Source organism: Phalaenopsis equestris, unplaced genomic scaffold (assembly GCF_001263595.1).
Source record: "Phalaenopsis equestris unplaced genomic scaffold, ASM126359v1 Scaffold000125, whole genome shotgun sequence".
Taxonomy (NCBI): domain Eukaryota; kingdom Viridiplantae; phylum Streptophyta; class Magnoliopsida; order Asparagales; family Orchidaceae; genus Phalaenopsis; species Phalaenopsis equestris.
In genome coordinates, this window is record NW_018164567.1 from 750585 (window position 1) to 764500 (window position 13916).

Below are 13916 nucleotides of genomic sequence, written 5' to 3' on the forward strand. Positions count from 1 at the left end.
CAACCGATTATCACAAGTATTTTTATAATGTACCAAAAAAAAATCAAATCAACTCTTAATATCGAAGTAAATCGCATCCAAATTAAAAAAAAAAAAGAAAGATTTACATGTATGCCGAAAGATTTACATGTATGCCATATGTATGCCATACAATTCCAATGTATCTACATATCTAACATCTAAATTTTGATATTTACAATTATAATACTTCATATATATGAGTAGATGCATTTTACTTCCAAGAGTAATCGTGATATTATGTAAATATATAATGATTATTTGGAATGTATGTTAATATCCCTAAGAAAAATTATTACTTTCTAATCAAATTTTAAGCCAAGCAATCATACGGATAAGTTTTAGTTCGGAAAAAATAGCCAGCCCTAATAATTAGCAACAGCCACTCAAATAAAAAAAATATCAAAGAGCGCAAATCACGTCCCAATTTTCCCAAATCCACATCAAACTCAACTAATCACAGTTGAAACTTCAAATCAACAGAGCAAGAAAACATTTATTAAAATTCAAAGCCGAATAAACAGCAACAAAAACAACAATCAGATCTTCTTTCCTGAATCCACCGTCGCCGCCGAAGACACCAGATTCCTCCACAGATATCGCCCGCTCGCCATATCGACGCAAGTCCAAAACCCTAAACTCATCGCAGATCGAACCTGCATCATAAAAAGGGGAGAAAGTCGATCAGCAAAACAAAACGGATGAAATCGAAGCAAAAGCGATTTCCCCCGTCTCCATTAACCTACCTTGCCGGAACGGGAAAGCGAAAGGGGCTCTTCGCCGCCGGCGACCTCGGCCGGCTCCTCATCCGCATGCGATCTGAGCCCCTTCAGCACGAAGAAGCCGGCGAGCGTCGCCGAGAGGAAGATCAGTATCACCCTCAGGGGACACATTCTCCTAATTCCAAACGAGCGGTCAGAAAAGGGAGGATAGACATCGCCACCGGATGATGGAAGGAGGGATTAAAAATACAATCGATTCCCGACGGTCATAGGACGAAGGTTTCCAGTGGGACCCACTGGCATCTTAAGGGCTGGAGTTGGTTAGACCTAACCGCGTAGAATAACCGGATCAAACCATTCCCGTGCTTGCCACTATGTTAAGAGTAGTTGAGAACGCGTACATTGTAGGACTGGGTCGATAAGTCCTAATAATTTTTTCATAGAGGAGCTTATTTGATTTAATATTAAAAGATTTACATTAACACCACACAATTCTTATTTAATTACATATCTAACACCTAAATTTTATTTTAATATTTACATCATTTATAACGCTTAAGGGCTAGTTTGAATAGGTTTTAATAAATTTTGTAAACCTGAATTTATGAAATCCTAAAAATTATTTGGCATGTTAATAAGTAAATCCTAATAAATTCGGATAAATTGTTTGGTGACTTCAATAGGATTTGATGAGATTTAATAAATCCCACAAGCTTTAGCTTCTCCAAATCCTAGAAATCATGCCACTTACGGGATTTGATAAATCCCGGATTTAAGGCAAAATAAAGGGAAAACAAGATTTAGGAACCTGTAGGATTAACAGAGATTTTTTACCATTTGGCAAGATTTAGCTTTAAATCATGCATAAATCCTGCCTAAAACCGGCTACCAAAGTAACCAAACAGCCCCTTAGGTTGCGTAGAGTTTTTCGATTGAGTTCCGAATCATTTCTATGCCACGCATTTAAATAATGCGCTCAATGTAACACGAATGAAACCACAGGTCATGTTTTTAATAGAATTGCGACTACGGGTTAATGTGCGATGCAAGAACATATGTATTTAATGCTAATAATATTTCTGGTGTGATATTAAAGAATTGAGTATTACATAAATATGAAAATTTAGGTGTTAGACATATAAATATGTAAGATATAATTTCTCTTTTAATATTTGGCTCAATTCCTTTGTATTAATAACTCACACATTCGGTTTTCAATATCGATATTATCATCCATTGAGTCGAGTAATACACCCTATGATTATAGGATTAGGTGTGTAAACGAGTCGAAGGTAAGCAAACTCAAGCTTTGTAACGTTCAAAAAGAGCATTATAGCGCGCGCAATTCTCAACAAATCAATAAAATTAATCTTATATTTTTTTAATTATGTACAATATGAGATAATCTTTATGACTCGATATATTTTCATTATCATCTAAGTGATTAAATTTAAAATAACGTTAGCCCACCAACTCATTACCGTATTCAGAGCAAATGCGTTGAATTTATAGATGTGAAAATGAGAAAGCGTTGCTTACGAAAAATGTGTTTTAATGCGATTAATTCCTCGAAAAGCTGGGCTCAAAAAATAACTTGTGGACGCGTACCGGCCAATAATATAAGTAAAATAAGTCAACTAATTAGGTATGCGGTTATGACCTTTACCCAATCAAAACTCTAGAAGTTTACAATCACTTTCTACAAGATAAGGTTTAACTAGCTTTAGTGACCTCAGTGGGGTGGTGGCGATGTCAAGCAAATCGATGTAAAACGATTTGATTCATGGTGGGCGAAGTAGTCGATAGTCAGAGAAAAAGAAAGTGACATCCACGAGATCATGGTTGATGCGTCTGCAACAAATTTATTATGCATAAATTTAGAACATTTTTAAAAATATATAAATTTATAGTCAAACTAATCGGTTCGATGAGAAAAACACAATAATTATGAAAATCATCTAATCCAAGTCAAATTAAACCTATATCGAGCGAATGAACCACCTTCGGAAGCTTTTAAAGCATAATCGGAAGGTCAATTTCATTCCAAATCTAACAAACTTAAATATAAAACGAGCATCTCGACAAGACAAATCCAACGAGCCCATATTACTCAATTTCGACATCATTAAGGCACTCACATGTCCATGACACACCATCTGAATGAACAAATCTCTCTGAGTCGCCTGATGGAGAGATATGGATTCCATCTATATTTGCAAGGAGGTCGCTCCAAGACTTTACAAAATAAAGTCCTATTCCCTTCACGATGACAAGGGGGGCAAGGGGATGAAGGAACAGTGACTAAGACATGAGCTTGGAGTGAGATCGCAATGAGAAGTTGGTCCAGTGTCCAGCGAGCATCATCTGCTCCAATAGCAACTAACCACCGACGTCCACCGCTCACCATCCATCGTCGACTACTTCGGCCACCCCTACTCGTTGCAACAAAATTACTTGCAAAATCATGGCTTGCGCAACAGAATCCTGGCATATGTTTCGGAGTAATGAAACACCAAACAAAGTAGTGCATCATATTGAAGACAGTGCAATAACATACCTTGAATATAGTGCAACGAAACGCTCGTTTATTGTGCAATGGTGCACTCTGAAGGTGTAACAACGCTTCCCGAATATAGTGCAAGGTGCAACGAAGCGCCCTTAAGACAGTATAACCACATACCTCACAATAACTGCTTCCGACTATCGTACTTAAGATACAGTGACTTTCTTCAGACTTCTTGAAGCTCTCTTATTGCATCCCACCACTACGAGCCTACATTACCAATTATGGCCAGTGTGGTCCACTGCTCATGTAGATCCCACCTTCAAACCTCTGTGGCATACGGACATTATCACAGCTCATGCAGCTTCTAACTCTATTATGTGCTCTACAAACATTAACACACTCATGCAGCTCGCAACTCTAGCCTTTGTGGCCTACAGATGTTATCCCAGCTTATGCAGCTCTCAATTCAGACCTCTGCGACTCCCAACTCCAGCCTCTACGGCCTATAGACGTTATTACAACTCATGCAGCACGCAATTTTGGAGTTGCAGCTTACAAATGTTATTACAGCTCTCCGCTATGACCCATGTGACCAACTACAACCTATGTGGCTAATAGCTCAGGTAACTCCCGACTCAGGCCTTTGCGGCCAAAAAACGTTATCGAAGTTCCCTGCTTTAGCCGTTGTGGCTAAAACATGCTCCTGAAGCTACTGCCTATGTTCTACCAAGCTAACTACTACCATAGCTTTCAACTACAACCAAGGTGACTCACAGAACTTCCAACTCAGACCCTGCAGCTTACGGACATTATTGCCACTTGTTACAGCCTATGTGACCAACTACGGCATATGTGGCTCAAAACTCATGCAGCTTCTAACTCTGGTCTCTGTGGCTAACGGGCGTTACTTCAGCTGCCTACTACGGCTTATGTGACCAATTATAGCCTTCATGGCTCATGGCTCATAGCTCATGCAGCTCTCAACTTCAGCCTCTGTGACCTACGAATGCTATCGCAACTCCATACTACGGTTGTTGTGTTCAAGTGACACTCCTGAAGCTACAGCCTACAATGTATCTGGCCAACTATTTCCACAGCCTTCAGCTGCGACCTCTACGACAAGCTGGCGCTATACCCATTGTATACAATATTCACGGCTAACTAATGCATCCATAACAGTCAACTATGGCATTTGCAACTCCTTATAGCTATTATTATTAAAATATTATTGTAAATCAACTTTGTGATTTTATCTTCTCTAGCTCAGGAGAAGAGTAAGCTTATACCCATCATTACAGTGGATTATTTCAATTGGGCTAGTCCATGTAGTTTCCCCCCTTTTCAAGGTTTCCCACATAAAAAGTAGAGGTATCTCCTCCTAATCTTCTTTTATATGTGTGATGGATTCCCGTACAACACTGAAACGCTAATTTATTACTCAACTGTGGTGGTGTTTCGTCACACATCAATTTAGTATTGTCCGTGAGATGAAATCTCATTCAACGGTCTTCAAATTCACAACGTCAAGCCTCTGTTTTGTTTCCCAATGATCAATATCATCCAACTAGAGAAGGAACCTCCTTTGCAATTATGAAGCATTCTTCAATGTGGGGGAAAAACCTTCACTGTAATTTCGAAAATTCGTTCGTGTCAACGTCATGTGCATAATTATAGTGGGGCAGTCTTCATGCATCTCATTCAAACATCAAGTCTATGAAAACTATTTCTAGATTGGGGGTTAACCTTCATCGCAAGGAGCGCTTCCCCGACACCCCCTCATCATATAGGAGTTTATCCTCAATTGGGTCAAAAATTTGAACTCTTCAATGTTTGATACATGGGCTACAATACAAGCGTGTGTGGAACCTATTTGGGGGACAAAAAATTCAAAAGTAGCAACTGGCAAGATTATCAAACATCATTCTTAAATATGGTTGTAGCCATATTTTCAAGAAAAAGTATGGTCTACTTTGACCTACGCCTATCTCAAAAAAAGTGGGCATTTGATGACAACTCATGATAGGCTTTAAACAATCTCATAGGGACTCAATTCAATATCTTCCATCACAAACTACGGTCTTCAAGTAGAAGCTTCAACTAATAGCCTAGGGTAGATATGTCAAACAGTCTTTGTGGATTTCTTTCAACTTTGTCCATAACAGGTTATAGTCGTCGAGTATCTCTATTTATACAACCTATGATGTGTCTTATATCCTTCGTGGATTACAATTGATTTCTTCTACCACATGTTATAATCGTTGAATGGATACGCTTCGACTAAACAGTCTAGGAAAGGTTGAACATTCAGTGGCATAAATAGTCTCCTTTTATACCCCAAGAAGGCGTACCCATGAGGAAGTCTTACTGTGAAGTAGTGGATATATTCCTCACTAGAAAGACTCCATGAAAGTAAGTGGTTGCAAGAGTTTATATTCATAAATCTCATAAGACCGCAAGTCCCAAAAGGTATATCATTTTTCTTTATACAAAGCACATGTACTGCCTTTAATTACAGACATATACATGATTGAGAAATCAAAGAATCTTGAAAAGCATAAGCCTTATAAGTGTTTGATGCCACTGTACCCTGAAAGTGGGTCAACAATGACCCAAATGTTGGGCAGCCATTTGTAACCGCTCAGAAGATGGGACAACCACAAATCAAAAAGAAAGACAAAAATAACCTCAAAAACATTGTCAGAATTTTTACTATATCAAATAAAAAAAGTCGCACAGATAAATACACCATCACAGTGTACAAATGTCATATCAGGCGACTGAAAAGCTACAACAACCAACAGACACTAGTACAATGGCCAAAACAAGTCAGCACAAGAAAATACATTGATCTATTACAACACTCCTCATCTCCAGAAGGTACGCATTTCATGTTATCCTCTTCAAAAGCCAACATCCGCGCTCGAAAAGCCTGCAAAATCTTCATGTTCTAATCAAGGAGTTATCTTTTTGGTGCTCGTCAAGGATATGATTAATTATTATAAGCTCGGCTTTCTATGCCCACAAGGAGAGGGTCAGCTCATCTAAAATGGTGTTGACATCGTCTCATCAAAATTCTGGTACTTTCGTTTATTTTCAGTTGGGACATAATTCTACGGATATCGACATCTCAATAGCGTGGAAAATCTCCTATAGAAAGCACAACAGCCATGTAGAAAATCTCATCTAGAAAGCACCACAACAAGACATAAAATTTTCCCCGCAAAGGGTGACAACATCACAAGAATTCCCTTCCAGAATGCAAAACAACGCAAAAAAGAGCATCGTATATACACAAACAGGTTGGGAGTCTCTAGTTAACATGACGGGGGAGCTTCATTGATCGCACAAAAGGGATGGGAGACTTCAGTTAGCAGGTTGGGGGAGCTTTGTGATCGCACAAGTTTGGAGACTTCAATTAGCGGGTCGAGGGGGCACCGTTGATCGCACAAACAAGTTGAGAGACCACATATTTTCCTCCTCTTTTCGGTGTATTTATAAGCTTAAAATGGATATACAACTCTAAAAAAACATCAAAATTCATACCAACCTGCTTACATCTAAGCAAGCCATTTGATTTTGCGCAATGGGTTAGTAGGAAACTGCGATATGTGTGAACAGTGTGGATTCACGAGCAGTATGGCGCGCTCATGTAAAGGAACATGTGCATACGTGTTCCCTCCGTCGATCTACATAACAGACCCATGCAGAAGTGTAGACCGATTTGCTTCACGTGGATCGTTGACCTAGTTGCCAACTTGTGAACCCGCCGACCCACTGCCTCCTATATGTTCACTCCACTGCTAGCTGCCACCCATTGCCACTAACCGCAAGACAAAATTTTTTAGATTTTCAAAAAAAAAAATGCTTGACTTTTGTTATTTTGATAATTATCGGACGAACAAGTGAAATCTCCCAAAAATTGGGAGGCAACTGATACTTTATCAACAAATTTATCATTTTGCATGAATCTCAAGGCGATTTGCATGAACCTCAAAGCAATTTTTAACAAGAAAAGTTCAAACTTAAATTAAAAATCATCTGAAACTCTATTCAATAAAAATCAAACTAACCATTAAATAAAAATCAAACTAACCGGCTCGGCGAGATCAACACGAACACCAAAATTGGTCCAATCCAAGTCAAATCAAATCCAAATTGAGTCGTTAAACCACTTTTTGAAGCTTTTGTTGTTTAATTGGAAGGTCAAATGGATTCCAAATCAAGCATGTTTATAGTCAAATCGAGCATCTCGACGTGACAAATCCAACTGTCCCAAAATCACTCAATTCATCTATTGTTAAGGCACTCACATGTCTCTAAAACACCGTCTGAGTGTGGGAATTTCTTAAAGCTACCCAATAGAGTGGTCTAAATTCATTCGTTATGGGGGAGACTATAACCTGAGCTTGGAAAGAACTGAAGTTTGGTGTTCTATATTGATGGTCTAGCAAATATCACATGCTCCTGCGACAATCGATCACCATCGACGACCAATCATAGAGCGTCATCAACCACTGTCAGTCGCTTTATGCACGTTGCAAAGGAACCACTTGCAGGATTACAACGTTCGCTGCAGAATCCTGGTGTTTGTCACAATGTATGAAGTACCTTACGAAGCATTGCATCGCCCTAAAGGTGTAAAAACGCACCTCGCGAATGATGTAACGACACACTTTGAAGACGGTGTAACAACGCATCCTGAATATGATGCAACAACGCGCCTCACATATGGCACAACGATGTGCCCCGCATGTGATGCAATGACTACCCCAAAGGTGTAACAACACATCCCTCAATAACTGCTAACAACCACCGTACTCAGGATCTGGTGACTTTCTCAAGACACCTAAATCTCTCTCGTTGCATGACCACTACGACTTACGTGATCAACTACGGCTTATGTGGTGCACAGCTCATACAAGTCCCAACTCCGGCTCTGTTGTCTGCGAATATTATCAAACCTCATGTAGTTCCCAGCTTCATGCAGCTCTTAACTCCAGCTACTGCGACCTACGGACATTATTATAACTCCTCGCCATGGTCTATGTGGCCAACTACGGCTTACATGGTTTACAGCTCATGCAGCTCCCAACATAGACATTTGCGACCTACAAATGTTATCACATCTCCCTATTATGGCCATGGTGACCAACTGACACTCCGGAAGCTACCGCTTACAACATATCTGACCAACCACTATCGTGGCTTTTAACTACGATCTATGTGGCGCATAGCTCACGCAGGTCTCAACTCCCAACCACATGTAATAAATACAGATTAATCTTTTGTTATTTATTATTATTTAGTATAAATAGGGCTATTATGTTTATGGATATGGTTATGCAAAATGTTATTATTCTTAGTCTTAGGATTAGGATTTGGGAGATATTTCTTACCTTTTGAATTGTAGAATTTTGAAGAGACTGTCTACCTCTCAAATTGTAGGTCCTTATCTTATGTATTTATGTTGTTTGATGTTCTTGCAATTAAATATTTATTTGCCCTAATTTCTATGAAAAATCGACTTGGATTGTATCAAATTGGTATCAATGCATTGATTATGGGAAGCAATGATTCTAGAAAGTGACTTCCGTCGATTCGAGCCTTCTTTGTGCGTCAACGAAGGGATCGTTGCATATAGAAGTAAATAGTCGTGATTTCACAAAGCGACTAACGGGATCACGTCTCCTTCACTTGCAAGCTCACAATACAAATCATGGCAGAATGGGAAACGTCGGGTTGCCATGTGCCTACATGACCTAAATTGTGATTCGAGCTAAAGTGGAAGTAACGAAGTGATCATGGTCTCCTTTGTGATCGAACTTTGCACTATAGTCGCAATTCTAATGGAAGCCAACACGGGATCGCAGCATACACAGACCTGAAACTCACACCTTTCTCATTTTTTGTTGTGCCCTAGTGATACAGTCGCATCTAGCGAGCAATAAATGCACGATCAAAGCTAGCTTAGGAAAGAGAGGAAGGGATCACGGCTGCCTCCATACGGCGTGATTCAATGATAGGATCAAGGCATGTAAAAGCTCGAAAGTTCAATCTTTCTCCTCCTTCAATTAGGCGTACAAGATTTGTGAGATTAGGGATCACGGCGTGCTTCCTTAATCGCGATCTGAGTAAGCAGGAACGATGAAATCCGACCATAGTGATCGCGGCCGAACTCTAATTAAACCAAACTAGGAAATAACTCTAGATTGTGCGGGAACAAGGAATTCGGGATTGTGATGTGCCCTAGTAAAAATTTGAGTAATATGAAGCTATCGACTGGATTTCAACATATAATAGTTCCTCCTTTGTGATAGAAATTCATTCTAGGAGGAATGACAACTAAGAAAGTAGATGATTTGGAACAAAAATTTGATGAAAAGGTGAGCCAACTTAAATACAGGATAGGGAAAAGGTTTACAACTATCAAAAAAATGTTTTCATTTATTGAAAACAGACTTGAGTGCTTGGAAGAGATAAAGAGGAGACTTATCGATATGCAATTCAAGACATCACCGGTAGTTCAATTTACAAATCCTAACTAAGGCCGAAGACCAATTGGCTAAGTCAAAAGGGAAAGAGATCGGACGGGAAAGAGATCGGACGAGAGAAACACGAGAAAACATCCATCATCAAGAAACTCCTCTCAGGGCTCCAATTGGCGTTGGATTATAGATCTCTGATGGAGTTGGTTGAACTAAAACATGGAGAAGGGGTGACAAGCTGAGATGGGGCATGGCTATGATCGAATGAGAGAATTTTACCCTCGATACATGGGGGAAAATAGTTGATAGAAAGTTGTGATACAGGTGCTAGAGTTAGAAAGTTGAAAATGTAGATCTTCGATAAAAAAGACACAAGGGTGGGTGTACCGGTCAAGCGATATTTTGCGGTGAATGAGCTAAAAAAGAAAGAGAAGCTCATGAAAGCAGAGTTATTTTTGGAGAAAAAAATCCCTAGCATGGTTTCAGTGGAGATACATGATATGCTCGTTGGAAGAATTTAAGGATTGCTTGTTGGAATATTATTTTTGGGCAATTCAGGAAGAGAACCTACATGAGTAATTCTTTGCATTGACTCGTGAAAGGACTGTCATGGAGTATGAGGATAGAATTGAGTTATTGTTGGTATGCTTGAGGGGGATTTTTGAATCAATATTGGAAAGAAATTTCATGAAGAGTTTAAAACCTGACATACGTGCAGCAATCTGATTGCAAAGAATGTGGAGATTGGGGAAGACGATGGAGCTAGTCCAGACAGTTAAAACAAGAACCAAATGGAGAAGGCCGGGAAAAAAAGCACCATGGGAGAATTACACAAGAGAACCTCGATGACCATTACACCGATGACCCATGCGATGTCACCTTAGGGGGAGGGACCAAAGGAGAAGAATATGGAGATCCGTTCAGTGGACAATTTCAAGCATCTAATAGAGAGATGTTTAGAAAAAACCAGCAAAGAGGTGATTTTCTATATGATGACAAGTTTACCCTATGACATCGTTGTTATGATCGGATATTACAAGTTCTCACAATGTGTAACGAGAAGTCAATGGGAGCTTAATCCAGAAGTAATTTAATTTTATCAACCTAGAAGACTGTGTTTTTTTGAAAGGTGCAATGTTATGTCAGCCTAGCTTAAGAGCACTTTTGTATTTTATTAGCCTGAGAAAAATTTAATCTTTTGTTATTTGTTATTGTTTAGTACAAATAAGGAAAATATGTTTAAGATTAGGGTTATGCAGAAGATTATTATCTTCAGTCTTAGAGCTAGACTTTGGGAGAGGTTTCCTACTTATCGAATAGTAGGATTTTGGAGAGATCACCTACCTCTCGAATTGTAGGTGCTTATCATATTTATTTGTGTTTTTTGATGTTATTACAACTAAATATTTATTTGCCCTAATTTTTGTGAAAAATCAGCTTGAAGCAAATCAAAACACTAAATGATAAGCATATGTAATTTATAAAAGACCTTGGTTAAATGGCCTCCAAAAAGCTTAAACATTGAAATCCACAAAGGGTCGATGGTCATGTGCCGACAAGTATGTTCAAATTGGTTTGCATTTCTTTCACACCTGCTGGTTTCCTTCTAATAACTGAATCTAAAGCTCTTTCTTACATCTCAACCCTTGGAGTGGTTCTAAGAATACACTCTAGTGCTCCCTGAATTATTCAAGTGATTTTTTTTCTATCTCTGCCAACTTTTACTTTTTCATGAAATATTTATTGCATATACTTATTAACTCCTTATTTCATTGCTATGCTTTAATCATTGGCTTCAATCCACGCTTACTGCACCATTAAAATATTGAAAAATTTTACTTGTATGTAAAAGCAAGTAATTTAGATAAGAAAATGAAAATCTAGAGAGAGCAACTAAAATAATTTATTAAACTGTGTAAAACTACAAGTTTATTACAAATGAAAGTCAAAACTTCCACCTAACCCCCCACTAGAAAACTTAACCAAATAAAAAGCACATGATCAAACTTATTACTACAAAATACATGCATGTATCCAAAGAATGCATAAAAATATATATTTTTGATCTGTTAGATTATAGCTAAACATATATTGACACTTGGCTCAAAATATTGCTGAGATCTCATCAGTAATCTGATAAGTGAAATCGTTCAACTTGATTGATAGAAGTTGCCAGCTTACTTGAATTACCGATGGCGAGTAGCTTTTATTTGACTTAATGAGTGGCTTCTAAGCTTGACGAGCAGGATTGATAATGCGAGAGTAAGCTTTTGGTGAGTTTGGGTGACACTTGTGAGTTCATGACCCCAGCAAGTTCAACATGACCCTAATAAGTTCAACATGGCACTAATAAATTCAGCATGACCTTATCATGTGCGTTTGAATTTTGTGTGAAAAAATCAAGACATGGATAGCTGAGCAAATATCCTAAATGTGCCATCTGAAAGAGAGATGCTACAGAGAATAGAAAAGAGAAAAGGGAAACATGCTATTTTTGTACCCCTTCACGGCTTCACGAAACGTGCAATTTTAGCAAGCACGCTTCTCAGAGTGCGGACTCCAGCTCCTGACTTGGAACTCACCATCATCTGCATTAATTAGTAAACAATGACCAGCAAGTAAGAAACAAAGGAAGAACTCTTAGCCGTGAGGCTAAAATCATGATTTCTTTTAGAAGCACGTGTATATATACAAGCATGAGAAACTTACCACTGGGTTAATAATCGAATTGTTATTCTTTAAATTCTGGCAAAAGGTGAAAATTAATTTTAAAATATTGTACAATTAGGAAATCACTTAGAAAGAATGGAGATGTGTTCTTGATCTTTACCTCTTGGATTTGCATCGCACGTCGAGCAACATCTATGGGGAAAACGATGTCGGTCTTAGTTAAGACGATTTGGTAAGGTGTTTTGGATCTGAGGGGAAAAAAATATCAGCCCAATGTTTCCAGATTAAATTAATAGAAAAAATTAGGAAAATTTACATACATACCACTTAATTAATATGCATTTACATATCTAACAACTAAACTTTTGTTTTTACATACATGCCACCTTACTTGTGCATGAAAGAGTATTCAACTTTTAAAAGTTGAAATAATGGAAACTTTTTATGTGATGTGAAAGATTTGAATGATATTGACGCAATAATGCCAACAGCACTGACACGAGACATCCGCAAGCAGAACCAAGATCAAATTCCCACACACGGGTGTTCCTGCGAGAACCACTCCCCCGGATGCCTCACCTGGACCAAACCTGTCCAGGTTTTCTCTCCTCCAAAGAGTCGATTGGTCCTCTTGGGCCACTCCAAGTTGTCCCCTTATTATATAATTGTATTCCTGATATTTTAGGTTCATTTTTTTGTGTGTTCTGTATCGAGACATTCGTTAGCGTCTCTTTTTCCCTTTAAGAGTTGTACCCAAGGGTGATTCGGGCGGTGTTTCGACTTGTCGCTCCTAAGATGACCTAGCTACTTTGCCTTGGACTTTTGTTGTTTTCCTACAGTTTAATGCGACCTAGCTACTTTGCCTTGGACAAAACCAGTTCAAGTTTTCTCCCTCCTAAGGAGTCAGTCGATTCTCTTAGGCCACTTAGGCCACTCCTAGTTATCCTCTTAATATAAACGCACATACACTGATATATATATATATATATATATATATATATATAGAGAGAGAGAGAGAGAGAGAGAGAGAGAGAAATATGGACAGAGGTCATTATACAAGCCTCCAGTCAGTGCCATGAAAATTTCATTTCTCTCAAGTTTTCATAATGATAATGAAAATGATAACAAGCCAGTGATAGATTCATGCCCACACAATTCATCAATTATGGTTGTACCTCTCATCATTCTTTAAGCGTCCCCAATATATCATCTTCTCGGAAAAGGAGAAACTCTTTCTCTCTGAGTTTCACTTCAGTACCGCCATAGTCAGGCAGAAGAAGAACATCTCCTTCCTTCACGGCTACAGGTATAAGATTCCCCTCTTTATCAGGGGTTCCAGGGCCAACAACCACAACTTTCCCAGAGTTCAGCTTGCTGGTTTTCTCCGGGAGAAGGATATCTTCTCCACCAGAATGCGATTCAGAGAGGGGATCAATCGCTTGGCCATTTGCGGTCGCGATGAAAAGATTGAGAGAGCGGCGAAGAGCTTCGAGTTCTGTTAACCTCTTTTATATA

The 13916-nt window shown here is 38.8% G+C and overlaps 2 protein-coding genes and 1 pseudogene across 3 annotated transcripts in view; all 3 read right to left on the reverse strand.

Annotated features, from left to right (window-relative positions):
* Positions 1 to 406: 406 nt before the first annotated feature.
* Positions 407 to 990, reverse strand: LOC110021259. Its single transcript, XM_020719678.1, has 2 exons — positions 765 to 990; positions 407 to 674 (listed from the first exon to the last, which is right to left on the reverse strand). The coding sequence occupies exons 1-2, from the start codon at positions 909 to 911 to the stop codon at positions 558 to 560; spliced, it is 264 nt and encodes an 87-aa protein (XP_020575337.1). The 5' UTR covers positions 912 to 990; the 3' UTR covers positions 407 to 557.
* A 1331-nt stretch (positions 991 to 2321) lies between these two features.
* Positions 2322 to 13916, reverse strand: part of LOC110021252 — a 36309-nt gene continuing 24714 nt past the window's right edge. Inside the window, exons 8-12 of one of the 2 annotated variants that reach the window (XR_002293630.1) lie at positions 12562 to 12649; positions 12441 to 12476; positions 12232 to 12319; positions 11913 to 12057; positions 2322 to 2591 (exon numbers count right to left, since the gene is read on the reverse strand). Coding sequence is in view for 1 of the 2 variants with exons in the window: in XM_020719672.1 (XP_020575331.1) it covers positions 12236 to 12319; positions 12441 to 12476; positions 12562 to 12649 (208 nt within the window). In the remaining variant the exon portion in view is untranslated. Of the gene's footprint in view, positions 2592 to 11658; positions 12058 to 12231; positions 12320 to 12440; positions 12477 to 12561; positions 12650 to 13916 lie in introns of those variants that run through there. The other variant, XM_020719672.1, reaches the window with a different exon arrangement.
* On the reverse strand, positions 13542 to 13848 carry LOC110021253 (annotated as a pseudogene).